Genomic DNA, 19,257 nt, shown 5'->3' with positions numbered 1-19,257 from the left:
ACTCACTGTACACCCGGGCACTCCAGATGAGTGTCAGCTACGTACCACAAAGAAATGTTGAAGTGATGTTAATTCTCTCTTTTTTATGATTCCCTCCTTCCTCCTTCCAGCCTGCCCAATAATCTCTCCTCCTCTCCTTCAGTCTGTCTCTCCGCCTGCTCTTAATCCGCTCCACAGCCGTGAAAACTCTCCATGAGAGAGAGGTGACCCGTTCTAATGGGTGGAGGCAACCACCCACACACACAGCGGTGGAGGGTCCAACCAAAATACACACACACACACACACAGACCTATACCAGACCACAGTAAGCCTGCTTGGCATAGTCCAGATTGCCCGAATGAAACATACTGCACCGAGACCATTTTATATGCTGTGAGTTTGTGGAACCCTGTTCCATCAAAACTCTTAGCAATTCCTTAGGATATCATGATTTTATCAGAAAAATCATCTCAATATTAATGCAAGGTAAACAAAAACAGAAAAAAAGGATGCAACAACGGATGAGATTCTCTGCCTCTGACTTCCAATATGTGACGATTTGCTCATTTTGTCTGTTCCTTTCAAATTCATGTTATTGAATTTTTTTAGGAACTGATCAAGGAGCAATTTGAAAATATCACTTCCGGGAACATGTGACGTACATTTAGAAATACATTTTGACACTTTACAGGTGGAAAATGTATTTATTGGATTAATCGCAAATTTGTTTTGTATTTGTATTTGTAGTTGTTTAGTAGAGAGCAAAGATTTTAAGAGTTTAACACTTTGTTCTGTTTGATTTTTCTAACCTTTGAGCTGATTAATGGCAGGAATATGAATGCAGAGTGTAAAATATCAGCTGTGTTTCTAATCCAGAGCACTTACTTTAGATAAGCCTGCAATAACTGATTTCGTTCTTTTTGAGTTTTATTCATTTTACCCAGTGAAATAGTGGAAACACTGTGAGAAAGTGACATGCCTTCATCTTAGAAACGAACCTACTGCAATGCAGTCACACAGCAGAAGGAGTAAAGCTGTGTTGTTCGACGGTGCAGCACATAGTTTCACAATGAAGGCTCAAAAACTCTGATCTACACTGTTCTTACATCCTACAGCTTGGGTTTCAATTACGTCTCCATACATGTTACAACGTAATGATCTCGCTAGTGATGACTCGACTAGAAACATGTGAGAGGGAATGGTAAATCGTCTTTGTTACAGACATAAATACCATATAAGCACCAATGCAACTGCATCAGAACAGTTACAGACATGTGGGGTGATAGATATGTAAAATTATGCAGCAACACTCCCACAGAGGAAGCCATAACAAAAAAGCGGTGCATCTAAACAGAAGGAGGTTTCAGAAGACAGCTGAAAGTTGAACTTTAGTTTTAAGTGTGGTGCACTGACTCCATCCTCATCTGTGTCCCGTACTGCCACTATGACTGATTTCATCAGCACAGCTGTCGGTCTGTTTTCTTAGATCGCTTTAGACGTATGACTGGATGTTTTAAAGTTGCCTTTCCCTCACCCTCTGCTGAACTTACCTCATGTTATATAGTGTGATGTTAATTGTGAGTCTGAAGTGTCTGTCATTTGGCCTCTGTGGGCTAATGTGCTTTCATCTGTTTGCAAAATTGTACAAATAAACCCAGCTGTGCACGAAACTACGTTTTTATCCAAATAACTGTTTTATTTGTAGCATCTTGATGGTTAGTAATAAGATAAACAAATACAGAGAAGTGTATGCATCTGCTCAAATGACCGCGGTGTCCATGTTCCAGCACTTTATAGCACTCAATAACACTGTGTAACATATAGGGAGGAGAATTCAGAAGAGGCCATAAAAAAGAGAGGAAACGAGCATGAAGTCGTTCATTTTGGGAATGTGAGCTTTATTCAGTGTTTGAACCAGTTCTTGTGAGGCGTGAACTTGCTCAACACTGACCTTCATACAAGGGATCAAACTCATTCTGCACAACTTTTCAGCAGTCATTGCACGTTGACACTTCCCTACCACTTTTCCTTCCTTACTTTTTTTTAGCGCTCTTACCCATGAATCATTAGGTGTAAAACGTACGGTCACATAAAAGGCGCTCCAGCAAGACTTTCAAAGTTATCTATTTTAATAGGACATGTGTTCAGCATGTTTTGTGTGTTGAGCTGAATAGGAAGGACCCGGCTGCCACTAATCATGGAACAGTATATTATTAAATTATTAAACATCAAATAAATTTTGATATATTTCACTATTTTGCAGTGAAAAAACATGACATATTTCTAAATACAAATTTTATAAGTTGTCTTTGCTCTATATTCAGTTACTGTAAATATAGAGTACTATTACTTTGTTATTTGTATTCTAGATAGTATCCCAAACTTTTGGGAATGGGTTATAAAAGTCACCAGAGGGCTTGTTTTGGCATGAGACGGATTAATGTAATGTGCGTACCCGAAAACCAAAAGATAACTTATTAAGACTTCAAAGCCTAGAGGATGAAAGTTCCCTAAGAATGTACAGCAATTGATTTCTGTTGGACAAATAAGTTTGGTACCATCTACTCTGGGAAACTCTCACACACACAAGCACTTATACACAAAACAATACCCGTAGTTAGCAGCAGCAGCAGTAGCCGCCGCCACACTGGAGCAAAATTTCCTCCAGACCAGCTCCTGGAGCCCAGCTTCAACAGATGGCCAACAGATCCCTGGACAGGCCTGTGCGTTGGGGTGAGGGTGGGGGTATAGAGGGAGGGGGAGGGGGTCTCTTTGGAGGACTGAGGAGAGTGTTGTGCGGGTGAGGGAGGGAGGTGACATATGTCCACAGTCCTGGCTCCTGCTGCTGGACGGTCTCTGCTGGCTGCCGTCCTTTTTTTCACACACACACACACACACACACACACACACACACACACTTACACTTTAATGAACCTGTTTTTGTTCATTTTTAGGACACTGATGGCTGATAACTGCATGTCAACCATGCTAGAGCAAAAACCAAATCTTACTCCTCAACTGTTGGGACCAGAGTTAGGGTCTCCAAATGGGAAACTAACCCTCACGGTGACTTTGTCAGAGCGTTGCAGTCCAGCCCGTCTCCCCGCTCCGTATGCAGTACGAGCCCCAGGCCCCCCCGACAATGAGGTGACCATGTCACCAGGCCCCCCCGACAATGAGGTGACCATGTCACTGCCTGAGCCGAAACAGAGGGATGGAGGGCACACAGCGAAATGCAAGAGGAGGGAAGGAGAGAGGGAAGAGAAGAGGGGAGGGACACATTAACAAGCTATAATCTCAACTGCCTTATCCATAATGCATTGTGTGGGCCAATTTACATGGCACTGGTCCCTCTGGGAGAAAGGAGATCATCCATCACGTTACTTTATTAGCTCCCTCGCAGTCTCTCACAGATGCACACGCACACACATCATTATTTGTCTCTGCCTCTCCCTCTGTTTTGTGGGCCTGTTTTGTCATGGTTGTTGTTTCAAACTGCTGCTGCCTCTATAAAACAGCTCCAAACCGAGTCATGTTGCGCAGGCTGTGACAAGCAGGGAGGTTCTTCTTCTTTTTTTTCCATACAGCAGCAGTTTATCTCAGTAACAGTTAGGGGATTTGGGTAAATGCTTAAAACATTATGCTGAGGCTTGTTTTCTGAAGGTAAATTAACTTTGTGAGTTAAGAAAATAAATCTCACAATGAATACAAACAAGCATAAATCAATACTGAAGCCACTTTTGCAAAACTCCGTGTAACATCTGCATCATCCTCATGCATTTTAACCAAAAAGTGAATCTCAGCTCCAAAAACTAACCCATTAAAACATAATACAACATGAGTAAACTTGTTTCCTCTTTCAGAGGGTGCGGCTCTCTTTAAGAAAGAATTCTTCCTCAAAACACCAAAAAGCTCAAACAGGAAGCAGTAAGAAAACTAAAATGACAATTTTTTTACACACTTTATTGATTGTTATAAATGTATCAACAGTTAATTAGAAATTATCTTCAGCCACCTTTTTTTCCTCTATCTTAGGTTCTATGTGGGAAATTGAAAACGAACTGCTGAAATCACCCGGCCCCATTCATAAGGACACCCTTAGTGTAGCTCTCTCTCCTGCTTTCAGCTATGTTCACACAAACACTACTTGATATATGCTGGCTTTTAAAAACTGTGGTAAATGTATTGCGTTATGCAGGTGGTGGAGTTTGGAAACTGTAGTTATCAAGTGCATTTTGTGTGAAAAATAAGGATTTAGTAGACTTCTGTTTTGTTGATTATCAGAACCATTTTGACATTGTGACTTCAGTTTGGCCATATAATGCCTCGTTGTTTTCCCCCAAGTCAGAATGTAACATGAGATTTAACTTTGATGCGCAACATATGCAAACCCCCTCTAATGCACAACATGGGTCAAAAATGACCCGCATTCATTTCCAAGGTAATTTCATGCTGGCTGAGTTTCTCTTTGTTCTATCTTTTGAAATCAATTTAATTTATGATTGAATATTCCAAGTATTCTTTAAATATCTTGTTTTTGATCACCATTGATCATTATTTTCATTTTTACTTTCATACTTTATAAGCAAAAGTAGTTTTTATATTACTACATCGAATTTACACACATGGGTCAAAAATGACCCATTCATCTAAGGGTGAAATAAAATAAAGTAACTTAATACTATTTAACTCTTTTCAAGTAGTTACTTTAGTAGTGAGTGGGGCCAAACAATTATTTAGTATTTGCAACATGTTTGTCATTTTTCCACACGCACATACTGTCAGGTTTTTGGGGTGGCAAAGCAGGTGGACCCAAATGCAGACACTGCAGGCTGAGGGACTTTGAACAAAGCATCTTTAATATAACCAAAAAGGGTTATAGGCAAGATCCAAAAACAGAAAATGGAAGAACAAGGCAAATAGGGAAAACATGACTATGACTTTGACTATGACGACTACAATACAAATACAACTACCAGACAAAGACCAGAACGGCAAGACTTACTTTGGAAGACTAATGACGCAACAACAAATTAAATAACTTAAATACAAAGGAGAAGAAGAACAGGTGAAGAGAGGGAGGGGAAGCTCAGGTGAGGGGAGTGAGCAGAACATGGATTGGTGGGGAAAACACTAGCAGGCAGGCCTGAACAAACAATACAACAAGACAGAGGTGTGAGCAATCAAAAACGACAGTAAGTGAATTTGGAACAGAACACAACAGGACAACCACTACAAAAATAAAACAGGAACTAAATAACAGAACCAAGACAGGAAATAACATAACCATGATAACAGATAACACATAACCCTACCCTAACCCTAACTAAAATAGAATATGTCAACAGCTAGCTAATAATAATTATTTGTAACTTTCTGACAAGTAATGTACTCACTCTCAAGGTAACCTAAACCTAATCATCATATAATGTAATGTAATGTAATGTTATCTTTCACTACTGTCATCAAGAAATCTCTAAAGTAATATTAGTATAATTGAAAAACAAAACTTAGTGTACTTAGATGTCTGATGGGAGCTGTGCTGAGCTGTGAAATGGTAAATGCATGTGGGTCCTGTCTGACCCATGTGTGTAAACTAGATGTAGAAATACCAAAGCTGTGCTTCTTCATAAAGTAAGAGAGGAAAATAAAAATAAAGATTTGTGCTGAACAAAAACAGGATATTTACTGCATACTTGGAATAGAAAATGATTAATGATTAATTTATTTCAGAGATATATCATAGAAACCCTCAGCCATACATGAAGTAACATAGAAAATGAATGCGGGTCATTTTTGACCCATGTTGCGCATCAGAGGGGTAGTGATACAAAAAGGGTTTTTATTCAAAAAGTAAGAAAGGAAAAAATAAAATAAGGATGCATGATGATTAAAAACAAGTTAATTGAGGAATACCTGGAATATTGAATGATAAAGTTAATTTATTGCAAAGCTATGGAAAATTTAAACTCAGCCGGGTCACTTTTGACCCATGTTGCGCATCAAAGGGTTAGCATTTCAGTAATTATTAACTTGAACCTGTTGACAGCTGTAAGTGGTCATTTCAGGCCAGGAATATCAGTGCTGATCTCTGGATTTACACTGTTTAGAAGATAGTGGGCACAATCATATAAGGGTCCCATGTAGTTATCTCCAACATCCATGTACAATTTTCCTTTCCCACAACACACACACACACACCATCACTGTGGTCATATACCTTTTATTGAACTGTTTTGTTCAGCTGTAACTAGCCAGAGAGGCAGTTTAACACTCAGCATTGCCAACAGTTTCCTGCCATTGACTGAATATTCAGAGTATCAAACTGACTCACACAGAACAGCCCCAGGAAACATATCACCACAGGTGAGAATTAATTACATAAATGCATACATCGCTTCCCAAGCACTGCAATACAAAGCGATAAATACTAAACAATATATGGACCTTTTATATGTTCTATATACAATATATATATATATATATATATATATATATATATATATATATATATATATATATATATATATATATACCTATATATATATAGGTATATATATATATAGGTATAAAACTTCCCAAGGCACCCTAAAACAAGATAATTCTCACTGAAGTTGATCATCATACCATCAAATAATTCTCTGAATCCTCGAAATGTCGACTGTTACTCATTTGCAAGAACTTTTTGGAATGCAGTCAGTCCGATAAACATCAGTTTGTGGATGATTTAGAAATTAAGCTATGATAATCAGAGACCTGACAATTTATCCAAAGTGGTCAGTGAAGAGAAATATGTTGATTATATTTCTGCATGTTCATTCTTTGAAACCATAGTTTAAAGCCTGAGCTCCCTGTACTCAATACAAAAATTAAGCCCTATGGCTTTTTATATCTTACTCAGCATGATGTGCTTGTGTTTCTTCTGAATTTGAGCTTGGATTGATTTATTCTTTTTTTAAATTTTTTAGGTACTTGCTCATTTTCTATATTTTTCGTTTATTCTGTTCACTCACTAATCAGCATTAGGGCCAAAATAGTTGAGGGAGGAAACCATTCTGAACTTAGAGAATAGGCTGCCTACATTGAGATCACCAGAGTTCTCAAGACTCAAATCGTTCTTATGTGAGGGAAATTGAATTTGTTGGCACTTTAGCCACACACGCAGCCAGGCTCGCCCCACGCGCGCGCACTCGCGCACGCACACACAGCCACGGACTGCTGCAGATCCATCAGACCCCGCAGTCACCCTGTGAATAAAAAGAGCTGTAATTGCAATCATATACGTGGAGCCCGGCTCTGCGCGCCATACCGTACCATTAGTATCACAAATAAGTAATAATTCGCTAATGACAACATTATGTTGAGTCAGTTTAGGGCCAATTAAAGTGAGTGATATTTACATATGCCTAATGAATCACCGAGCGTGGCAGTTCGGGCGGGCTCTCATGAATATTCATCCAGGCATTTCTCCCCTGCGCCCCGCAGTTTATAAACTGAATTATGGCTGATTTGCCCTTTTAAAAAATGAACATGGGCGCATCTCCCACAAGGAGGCGGCGAACAATAACGTCTGATTATAAAAATGCTTTACTGCTAAACTGCCGGTGAGGAGACGGCGGCAGGGCGGCAGCAGAAGAGGGAGAGCCCAGTTTGGTCTGTTTCCCTCCACCTTTGTAGACTGTCTGGCTGATATTTACCGAGTGGTCTCTCATAAGTGTGGCAAAGTGAACATGTAACTGATCTGTTTTGACTGGAGGTAGTTCGTCCTCAGTTCAGAGCAACCTTTTTAAAACGCACATGGTTGGTTTCCGGGAGCTTCAGGCCGGCCGCCTGCGACTTCCCCGGTGGTTGACCTCTCAGGTGCGGGAACATCAGGCGGCATCAGTTTGCAGTCCACAGTGCGCTTAACAAGATGGGCCGCACATTTTATCATGCAAATAAGCAGTTGTCTAGCAGGTGTCAGTGTGCGTGCGCGGCATCTCTTGAAAGGGCAGCACAGATGCAGCCAAAGACAGAAGAGGCAGAGGAGCGAAAGCTGCACCTCATGTCAAACACATTTTTAAAAAACTACCCTCAAATCATGGGCACACTCAACCTGCAACATGTCAGACTGAAAGCACCTTCAGCTGTGGTTTGCAAAGCAGTTATATGAAATTATATGATAACTATACTAATTTGTATTACAATAATTTACTCATACGTATTCATTATTATAATATTACAATCATTTATATTAAATTGTTTAATATTTAATATAAATTAAATATATGCACAGCTAAATATTGTTTAGCTGTGCAATATTCCCTTTGCACAGCTAAACAGGACAGTTTTTTGCCACAATGATTTGTGACTTAATTTGAACACTTCATCAAATATTGACACAAAACTGATCCAATTATATTTATAAGCCATGTAAATTATGTGCATCTTTTTGCGTTATAAGTAGAAATTATTCATTTGAATCTTGAACAATTAAACATGAAACCCTGCTTTATTTACTTGTGATCAGGGACTATTTCACTATTTCATTGTGGCACAAAGGTGAGACATTTGAATTAATGTTTTATTTTATTTTACAGAACTTTTTGTTGTTATTATTATTATTAAAGTGTCTTCATCCCTTTACAGTACTTTATCTGTCCCTCTCTGGCTCAAACGTATCTGCTGCCATCTGGTGGCTTAACCTTAGAAGTAAACTTATCACACCAGTGCTGCCACTAAAGGCTACACATTGCTCTGACCTCTGAAGACTGTCTGCTGTGAAAGGAGGAACCAGAAGTCAATAGTTGAAAGCTCTTGAGCTTTGCCCTAATTTGCTCATCGTCTTCCTTCTAGTGATGACTCTTCTATTTCTTAGCAAAAGAAGAAACACAAGACATCACCTATTAAAGCCAAATCAGCACTGAGCAGGTATCTCTTATTATTATAATAAGAAACAAATGTCCTGCGCTCAACATTTTATTCCCATGCTTGACGCCAAACGCTGACATAGTTTGAGTTCAGAGCCTCACCGTGTAACTATGCTGGTCTTAAACACACAGAACACTGCATCTGTAACACGGCGTTCAAAAACAATGACATCATCTCACAGAGTCCAATTAAAGCGCAAAAGAATTCAAAAGACGCATGTGAATTTTCCTTCTACCACATCTTTTTGTTTTGGTTTTGTGTATCAGATCAATATAGGTTAGGTATCAGATGAAAACAAATAATAACCTTTTCTAGTGTTTTGGAGTGTTTCCCTACAATTTAGCATGCGCTAACATGCTGGTTAACTGCTGTGCAAAGTTTTAGGTCATTTGGAGCAGATATGATCAAAGCTACTGAAGCCAATCAAACACTTAAATACCAGAAAAAGGATTCAAGAACTGTCCCAAACACTAACAAATGTTTTTTTCTCAGTTCATGTAAGGGAAGTTGGACAATTATCAGATTTTTCAGAAAATTACTGAAATTTTGCAAGTTAAAAAGATTAAACAAGTGCTGGATATGAAGGGAATAGTTCCTGATCAGAGTTTAATGTTTCTCTTTGTTTACTCTAACAAAGTTTTATAGCCATCCTGGTGCAAATAGCTTATAAATATCATTTTAATACTTTATCTCCAGCCGAATGTCTGCATGAATTTGCGTAACAAACTATAAAGGCAACAAAATCAGCCATCTTATCTCCCATTTTAAGAGGATAAAGGGATTATTGCTAAGCAAAAATGTAAATCAGAAGTGAGGCCTGCTAGAAAAAGATGATTGAAAAAGTTCTTTTTTTCCTTTGAACACTGGCCATCTTTCTCCAGAAAATAACTTTTCATCAGTACACAAAGCTGACATATATGACTGATGTCTCTTCGAGTTTTGACAGTTTGAGGCCAGGGAAAGGCAGAGCACCGTCACTGTCTATGTGTGTTTGGATTGTGTAGGCCTTGAGCGCTGCTCCCCAGTCCAGCACAGAGCTGTGGATGATTCCCAATCTGACCTGTTCGTGATACGCCGCTCCGAGCTCCCTGCCCAGGAAGATGTCTTGGATCTGAGACGCAACCAAAGAGTCTCTTCTTGTGTCTGCACCCAGGTCCATATTAGTGTCTCTGTCCCTGTTGTATCCGTTTGTGTCAAAGTGAAAACCGTTATCTCTGTCTGGGTCAGTGTTTAAGTCTGTGCTCTTGGCTCTGTTTGCTTCGGGGCAGTGAGGAAACGGCCTCTCCGGCAGGTTTATCACCGTCAACCTCTCAAGGCGTTTCACTGCAAAATACTCATCCAGGGAAAAATTGGGTGCTGCCTTGGATCCTCCAGGACCGCAGCGGATCAGCGTCAGGTGCCTCACATCCAAGTTGTTGAGCAAGCGCGACACGTTGGGTGGCGACGTGAACCAAACCGTTAAAGTTTTTATCTCAGCATCTGGGGCAGAGTGTAACTGGGAGCGGATGTCTTTGCACCTGCTGTCTGTCAGGGAGGAGGCACTGCAGGGCTGTGGCTCTTGGCTGCACGAGTAGTAGAAAAAGCTGTTGTGGGTGACACATGCCAGATAGAGGTCAAATCGTTGCAGAGCCGCCGACGCACACAGCAGCGTGAAGAGGAGGGAGGCAGGAGGGCTGAAGGCAGGCATCACGGCTGGAGGAGGGTTTCAGGCAGCATTCTGACTAGTGAGGATACTGTGGGAAAGAAAGGAGGGGGTTTAATCGTTTGTACCTGGGCTGGTTGAAAAGACAAGGGAAAGAAATTCAGTAACATTCAAAAGTAACAAGTGGAAATTACTTTAGACTCTGTAAATAAACACACAGTAATAGAGGGAATAATTACTCTGCTATGAGTTCAATTTGATGTTCAGTATCAGGCTGCCTGGGGGGACCTTCAATGATGCACTGAGCACATCTCTTCTCTTTCTGACTCATGCATTTACAGCTCAGTGTCACGAGAAAATGTATAATAGTTACCTTTGTCCACAAGTCTTAAATGTAGTAGTGTCCAAACAACAAAGGCTCAGATGGTGTTACTTTCGTTTTGATTATGACATTTCAAAATGAGCTATTCTGTATTAGGAGGTGTTTCGATGACATGATGCAAACCTGCAACCATGTATTCATTAATATCTCTAACCCTAACTGTATATCTAATCTTCTCACTAAACCAGACCATGTATTTATTTTTTATGAGTAACCGTAACCCACCATGACTGACAGTAAAGTAGAAAAGTGAACAATAGTTGTACAGTAACACCACTGTCCAAACCCTCCTACCTCCTTATGAGCGTGTAAAAAATTACCAATATTACATTTGTGACAGTTTCACGTGTTCAAAAATTTAAGCTTGTAGCAATTTGTGAAGGGAAATGTAGGCATGTAATGTTTTTGAGCCTTAAGAATGTACTTGATAATGTAAGTGATTTTTTTTTTTTTTAAATCAGGCGTAGACGTATTACGGGTGCCTGGTAGCACCCAAATTTACAGACACTACAGTCAGCCTTTATAGTGAAACTGCCATATTTTGGGCTGTTGACTACCCGTAATTATAATTCATTCTAGTGTAAGACTGCACTGGACGTTACATTTTATTAACTTAGTTTTTGTCTGTCTCAAAAGATGTTTTTCTCTCCCCACAACTTTTTGCAGGTATCTCTGGCTATATCATTGCTGACCTAACCTACTTGTCGAGTGATAATTGTTTGCTGTTATTTCAGTCTTTCCTTGCCGTCCTCGTTTCTTTTCCTGTCCAGGATAAATAAATGATCGTCCTCCCGGAGTCTGGTTCAGCAGGAAGTTTCTTCATATTTACGTCATAGGTTACCGGAGGACAGCAGAATAGGAATTCCATTGTATTGTGTGACTTTGTCTTGAGTACATATGACAATAAAGTTTAAAGAGATTTAAAAGGGACGTTACCAGGTGTTTGCTCAAAGAAAATTGTAAGAATTCTCTTGGAAAGTTCGCTGAGATGACTTAATGGTGCTATTTGAATTAAATTAATTGAAATGCAGGTAGGAGTTCTACATATATTGGAAAATACTGATAATAAAGCGTGAAGATATTAGCAACAAAACAGAGTTATAATGTAGAGTCTTAGTATGGTGGTATATATTGTTTTCATAGTACATTAAAGCCCAATTTATTCCCTTAGCCCTGCCATTTGGCCCTATCTCTCTGTTTTAGAAATCAAGGAATATTGGTGATCCAGTTATCTAATAGGCCCCCAGTTAAAGTGCTGCATGACCATCACTCATAGATCCCCTAAAAAAACAGGGCACAGTATCTAATTTTTTTCTTCTTTTCTTAATCTAAGCCCAAATTTGCATAAATATTGAGTCTTCGTTTGGATTCAAGAACACGCGAATGATTGCACTTAATTTAAAAGAAGCCGAGAGCTGAACATTTAATGAGGAAAAAAACAGTTTTCTTCAGCCACTCACAGCTGTAAATACAAACGTGTGCTTCATGTGTGGCTGAGCTGAGTTATGCTGAAATGAGAAGATCTGAGTGTGGACATGTTTTGGAAATGTCTCAGTTTTCACAGTTGCAGCCTCTTTTCAGTTCTGTTTGACACACTCAGACTGCTTTTTGCTCTTTTCTGTGGCTTTTTCCTGGCAGCGTCTTCTGCTGACATTTGTCCGTGGTAAGAGTATAAACAGCCTTGTTTTATATCAGCCAAAAACCTTCAGCTCCATGAGGGACACTGACATGATGCCTGTTGTGGTGCAGACAGGCAGATTTGGTCATCATTAGCCCAGGCTTCCTGTTGTGATGTGAGGCTGGTGGCGCTTGTCCAACAGGATCATGGTTACTAGTTACAGTTCCTGTTGGATGTTTACATGCACTCATGTACATGGATATCAGTCATGTCAATATAAAATTTCAATTAGCAATTTCAACTGTGTTCTTAAGGCATTAATACATCTTTAATTAAAAAAATCAAGAGTATGGCGCACATGTTTTAATTAATAAGCTTGTCTTTTTTTTTATCAACACAAGGTAAAAAATAATATACAAACAGGCAACCCAAAGCCCCTTATGAAGTCTCACCTTGACCAGGAGTCTTTGGAGGGAACAAGCCTCTGGAATGATCTCTGTTTAAATATTTGTCCACTTTCCAAACAGAATTGCTTGAATTTTTTGGTCTCCTTGAAAGGACCCAAATATCCAGCACATATTTTTAACAGGACCGGAGTCCAGACTTTGTGACTTTGAAACGTCATCCTGCTCTCTACATTCTCACCAACAGACAGTCACATTGTGCTGTGACTGTCTGTCAGAACACCAAATAAATTTAGCAGACGGTTTCCGGTTAAGTTTAAGTTCTAATGGATCAAAAACACAGTCCCACAGAGTGATGATACCACTGCCATGTTTAACTGTTGTTCTCGTATATGGATGTCTCACTTTGGCTCCAAAAGACAAACATTCTGGTCGTTCTGACACCACTCGATCTTTGTTTTGTGGGTCCAATAAAAGGTTCAGCTTTGAAGATAATGATTTTGGAGCAGGAGCTTCCTTCTGGGACGCAGTATCTTCAGTATGGTGGGGGTGGCCAAGGGTCATGTTGACTGAACTGACACATGGGCACAGAACACCGGCCACCTACGTAATACTGTTTTGCAATCTTTTATGTTGCAAACATTTGTTGTTAATTTGTGGATGATTGACTGCTTTGTAAAAACACTCTGTCTGAATATCAAGTTGGAAGACAATTCGATGGCTTTTTCTTTTTTTCTGCTTTTTTTCCCCAATCGGTCATATGCTTGAACTTTAGTAATAATGCTACATCTCTTGACGTACTGCATGAAAAGAACCACATTGCCCTGGGAGATCAATCACGCTGCTGTTGAACTGAAAAATGTAACATTCAGAGTCAACTTTTAATTCCCCCAAGATCTGGTCCATCCATCACAACTGCAAACCTTATTGCCAGTCACTGGACAGGACAACTTTGAATCCAGTCTTAAAATAATCAGTGCTCTCTGTTGTAAACAAGTGATATGGCAGTATTGACTGTTTTCACTCACCTTGATATTTGTTAACAAAATATACTTTTATCATTGATTTTTAGGTTGCTTTGTTTTTATTTGAGGAAGTCAAAAGGGCCAGATTGAGATTGTTTGTGAACTGCTTCTAGCCCTCAAGCTGCATTTCGCTCATTGGTGGTCCATTGCGACATCAGCCTTCAACATCAGCAAGTTCCTGAAATAGTCCTCATCATATTGGGGTTTGGGTTTTTCAGATATTACAAAAGTGGCTACAACTCCTAAGAACTTAAGTATATGACTACGATTGCTTGAGCTGATGATCTTGGAGGTTGCAGTTGTTTATAAAGAGTGGTTCCAAGAGACATTCCTGACTTGTGTAACACAATGTTCCTCTTCCTCAGAACTGCACTGAGCTCTTTGGGCTTTCCCGTTGAGCTGGGTGTTGGTCGGTACAATAAGTACTATCAAACAAACATTTTTTTCATGTTGGATCAGAGAAGCTATCATCTGCGGCCATGACCACCAACAGAAATGGGAGGAAGTTAAGATTCCTTCTTGGCAGGTTAGATAAGATTTAGGAACTTTTTTGTCTTCTAACATAACTGACTGAGTCGTTTCAGAGGGTGTTTTTACTTATATTTCAGTCTGTATAGTTTATAGACTGTGTGGATCTCAGAAAAAGCACAAAAAACTCAAACGTGCACTTTTCATGTCTTCAGGAAGGAAGTGTTTCTGCTCCTATGTAGAACAAATAGAAATAAGTTCTCATTTGTTCCGAACATCTCTTGAACTTTGTTGTTTAATTTTATTTGTCTCAAATACTGTGGTGCTCTTTTACCTTGTGTGTGTGTGTGTGTGTGTGTGTGTGTGTGTGTGCGTGCGTGCGTGCATGCGTGTGTGTGCGTGTGTGCGTGTGTGTGTGTGTGTGTGTGTGTGTGCGTTACTAGGCTGCAAAGCAAATTGCCCCTCCGGGATAATAAAGTTGATCTTGATCAAAACAACCTATGACAACCTAATTCAATACATTTAGATTTTTACCAAACACAATTATGAAACAGTTTTTAAAAAATATGTGACCTTTTAAATTACTTAAAGCATTCAGAGCTCATTGATCAAACCGCTGACTCATTTATGACACACTATTTCAACATCACACAACTAAATGTGCTCATTGTTTTTGTATCTTCTCATGAACTTCTCCATTTTGAAGAGTTTTTGGCCAGATTCCTTCAACGTATTATCAAGAATAACCTACGCTTTGATGCTCCTGAATGAATTATAGCCTATGACTTACTATCCTGAGAATGTTTTTGAAAACCTTCCTTCAGTAACTGCAATAGAGGAAACTTATATAGAACAAAAGCTTGAGGTACAATTCCAGATTTGATCTTAATTCACTCCTTTTCTTCTGAATTGTGAACCAAGTGTATTATATAAAGATATATTTGTTTAACTGTTTAATATAGTTCATTGCATGTTATGTTTTAATATGAAGGTCATCAAAACACATGGTTCCTTCTTTAAAAACTTGTCCATATACATAATCTTACTCTAACGTTTTGTCTAAAATTTGGTACTAAATTTAAATACTAGTATAACCTAATGAAGCTTATTGAAAGATACCTTTTATTCATATTTGCTGTCCCTGTGCCCTGCCAGTAACACACGAGACAACACTGAGGAAGGGAAAATCAAAAAAATTGGTGGAATTTCCCTTTAAATGAAGAATCTGAACACATTCACCACAGTCCACTGCATTCAAGATCCGCACCTCAATGTCACTTAATCATCTGGCCCCATTCCTCAGCTGCTTTAAATTGATTTCATCTTCCACACGGAGCAATTCGCAATGGAAAAGTGTCTTCTCTTTCTCAGTAAATACAAGAACTGTCTTTTCAAACAATTAATTGAGAGGTGCTATTTTTAAAAGTATGAAAATGCGACAACATAGCTGCAAAAAATATATTCACTGTTTGCATTAGGCCTTCATACCCAAACAGACGGCTGTCGCGATGGCTCAGTCGAGTTTTCCTCCATATGTTCTTAGTAAGAGAAAGTAATTAAAATGTGCTCTACATAACAGCTGAGCATTAAAAGGTTAATGAATTAAAAACAACTGGTAAAAGCCCACATGAGGCACATGTGATCTCTATGTGTGGTTACACAACAACACATACAAGTACAGTTACAGTGAACCATAAAATTCCAGTATGCATGGCTGAAATTAGTGTTAATGTGAAAACAAAGAGGTTGGATGTAAATAAACCTTAGTGCTCTGAGGTGTGTCTCCCCTTTTTTTTCTCATCCATCAAGTTTTTCTTTTACCACAACATGGAGAAAGGGGATGTGGACACTTAGACAGCTGGTTTGAATCAACACTTTGTCTCACACTCACACACTAAGGGTCTGTGATGGGCGTGCTCTTCCTGAGCTTCAATAATATGGCTAGTTTGGCACTGGGAGCCCTTATTAAATTTCACATACACACACAGTTAGGAAATTATAACCGAGGAGACTGCTTTGGGATTCCAGAGAAAATACTGTTTTGATAGCTTGGTGGTTCCAATGGTCTGGGTAGGTTTTCTGGTTTTCGCAATAATATCAGAGCAGGAACATGACTCCCTGTCTAATTTTGAAGGCTGGACAGAGCTGACCGTGGCATTCTTCCACTGACCTTGAGTTGCATTTAACAAAGGAGAATTATCACGTTCAGCATATTCACTGTAACTAGCTTTTTTTCCCACATGTATTCTGGTTCGGTTCAACATGATCTTTATCCTGTGTGAGATATTATAAGCACAGTGCAGGGATTTTTGAGGTCAGTCCATCTGAAAGGATTCCATCTGATAGATGTTTTGATGCTTTTCTTAACCATAAATTGAAGTTGTTTTTTTTTAATTTAAAGGTTTTAGGGGTTCTTCACTCCTCTCTCTTGCAAATAAAACATCAGTTAAAGTCAGATAAAACAGTCTGATGGATTTTTTTTTTAACTCTGTCCATTGACTTTCAAAGACGCACAGCTGGTGGGTGACACGGGTTTTTGGCTCATAAAGTTAGAGGGATGTGACTCCATGCTGCAGTGTAAGTATTTTAGAAGAATAAGAGTGGATATTGATAAATTGTACCCCAATGGATTGCAAACCTGAGTTTGTGTATTTAAAATGCTCTTAACTTCATAATCAACCTCTACTACATTTCAGAGGAAAATGTTGCTTTATATTTTTACTCCTACCTGGAAATTTGTATAACTCCATATGACACATATGAAATTTAAAAAAAAAAATCATCACTGGGAACCTGTGAACCCAAAGTCTACTTGACGGATTTCCAGACACATAAAAAAGAAATGAAGGCTTTGAAACCTGATATGAGCACACAAACTGACTCCAAAAAGCACGACAACAACACCACGATGCGCCTTCTCTGTCGAAACCACTGGCAGAGTAAAAACAACAGCCCGAACAGATCAAATGTTAGCCGTCAAACTCATTTAGATTTGGTGATTTGTGCATTACATTGTCTCCAACCAGCAGAGACTTTCAGTGAAAGCTGTTTCCAGCTACCAGTCTGTCACAAGGCTCCCTGTGAAACCACAAGTTTTGCTCGCTGCCTCCAGTATTTACACTGAGCTAACAGTCAGATCTCATAAGAAGCCATTACTTACTTCACAATCTGGTGCAGTGGTCGCCCCAAATGGTGGGAAATTAAGTACATGCAGAAAAAAAAGAAGGCAATCGAAGATTAATAGGTTAATCCTGTAAGTTTGCCTATAAATTTAAAAGAGCGCCTCATGGAAACAGATTTCAATAGAGCTTCAGCCTAAGGACAGCTGAAGAAAATATTGTGTTTCTGAACCAGCTGATGGAAAGGGGGTGGGGAAAGTTAATGTGTGCAGGGAAAAATGGTTCAGCATTCAGTGCATGTGTCATTCTTACTGACACAACTTCAGCCGATCCTGGTGGATATATGGACGTCTGGAGTGTCACTTAGATTCTGTGTCCAGCAACATTCAGACTTTCCACCCATTACATAAAAGTGAGTGAGAGTGACCAAATATCTGGTTTAGCAATGATTCATAGGCTTGAAGTGACTCAAACATTAGACAACACAGTCTTTCCTTTGAGTCCGAGATGAAGTTTGTGAAGTTACGCTTTCTAAAAGCACTCAGAGATCACATTGACATAACGGGAAATCAAAAGGAACTCTCTTTCAGTTTAGAATCGGAAGCACTTTTCCATGTGAATGGATTTGCGAAAATGTAAAAATTACATAACATGCTCAGGAATGCACAGCTATGTCCTGTAATACGAGAACAGCAGGCTTGGCTTTTCAGATCTTCTCACAGAGTTACAACTGGACAGAAAACACAGCGTAAGAACATAACAAATGTTCATATAAGTGTCAAAATCCTAAAGAAAAGTTTCCCAGTGCCCTGGTTTGAAACTTACCCTCGGATTCCTGCTCAGAGGCTGATGTGTGAATGCGTTAGCTGAACGCTGGGATGGGGAGAAGACTCTCACATCCAGCTGACGTCAGGATGGGGGAAGTGTTTCACAGAGGAGTTGTGGAGTTCAACTTTAAGTACTGGATTAAATCAGTCTGGTTGTTATGAACAGGCTTAAAACAATGAGGATCCCATTGTTTAAATAATCTTAAGAGTCTACATCTGTGAGGGACTAAGTAGGAAAATAATTGGGCTATTATGTAATGGACCTCTGTGTCTTCTGGTTGAGAAACATGTGGGCTCACAATGCAGCTAAAGGTTTCTGGACCAGTTATAAGATAATAATAATAATAATAATAAAGCTTTAGATGTGTTTATAGCCTAACTATATGACTTCACCCACGCCTTTTAAATTCTTTCTCTGTCATTAAATATCTTCCCAGAGAGATGTTTTTCGGGCGCAATAGCCACTGGACAAAAAAATAAATAAAGCGATTTTCCTTTAACAGGAGGCAGCCATTGGTGCATTCATGTACCGTCGGACATTCCCCAACTTAGACTAAACCTAGAGTTGAAGAAATAAGAAACCGGGAACTGACCTGAGAAGGTTGGACTTTTGTCACACCCAGGTTAACTTTGTCCCGAGTAGAATAACCGCCAGTTCTTCCACTGCCAATGGTTGTTTTTATATTTTATTATTTCATATTCAAACAGTTAAGCATTCATGAATTTTGTTTTAGGTAAGTGAAAATACATTGTTGAGGTATCTGTCATAACCTCACGTTATTGTGAGCGGAGTGTCCTTTTCAATCCAAAACTGATTACTTTGAGTCATAAGGTTTGTTGATACCTGATGCAGCACTTCGCTCTAACATTGTATTATTGATT

General features: G+C 39.2%; 1 protein-coding gene across 2 annotated transcripts; it reads right to left on the bottom strand.

Annotated features, from left to right (window-relative positions):
- Positions 1-6,527: 6,527 nt before the first annotated feature.
- Positions 6,528-18,439, bottom strand: LOC142396259 (uncharacterized). Of its 2 annotated transcripts, none has more exons than XM_075478815.1 (2): positions 18,374-18,439; positions 6,528-10,623 (listed from the first exon to the last, which is right to left on the bottom strand). In XM_075478815.1, the coding sequence occupies exon 2, from the start codon at positions 10,575-10,577 to the stop codon at positions 9,786-9,788; it is 792 nt and encodes a 263-aa protein (XP_075334930.1). In that variant the 5' UTR covers positions 10,578-10,623; positions 18,374-18,439; the 3' UTR covers positions 6,528-9,785. The 2 variants fall into 2 exon arrangements, with proteins under 2 accessions (XP_075334930.1, XP_075334938.1); XM_075478823.1 differs by lacking the exon at positions 18,374-18,439 and adding an exon at positions 17,590-17,653.
- Positions 18,440-19,257: the final 818 nt, after the last annotated feature.

The sequence above is a fragment of the Odontesthes bonariensis genome, chromosome 2, assembly GCF_027942865.1.
Source record: "Odontesthes bonariensis isolate fOdoBon6 chromosome 2, fOdoBon6.hap1, whole genome shotgun sequence".
NCBI lineage: Eukaryota > Metazoa > Chordata > Actinopteri > Atheriniformes > Atherinopsidae > Odontesthes > Odontesthes bonariensis.
This window is presented reverse-complemented; position numbering and strand designations above follow the sequence as displayed.

Bases quoted from the DNA above. Each gene is read 5' to 3' on its own strand.
- LOC142396259 (XM_075478815.1), bottom strand. From the start codon at position 10,577: ATGCCTGCCTTCAGCCCTCCTGCCTCCCTCCTCTTCACGCTGCTGTGT.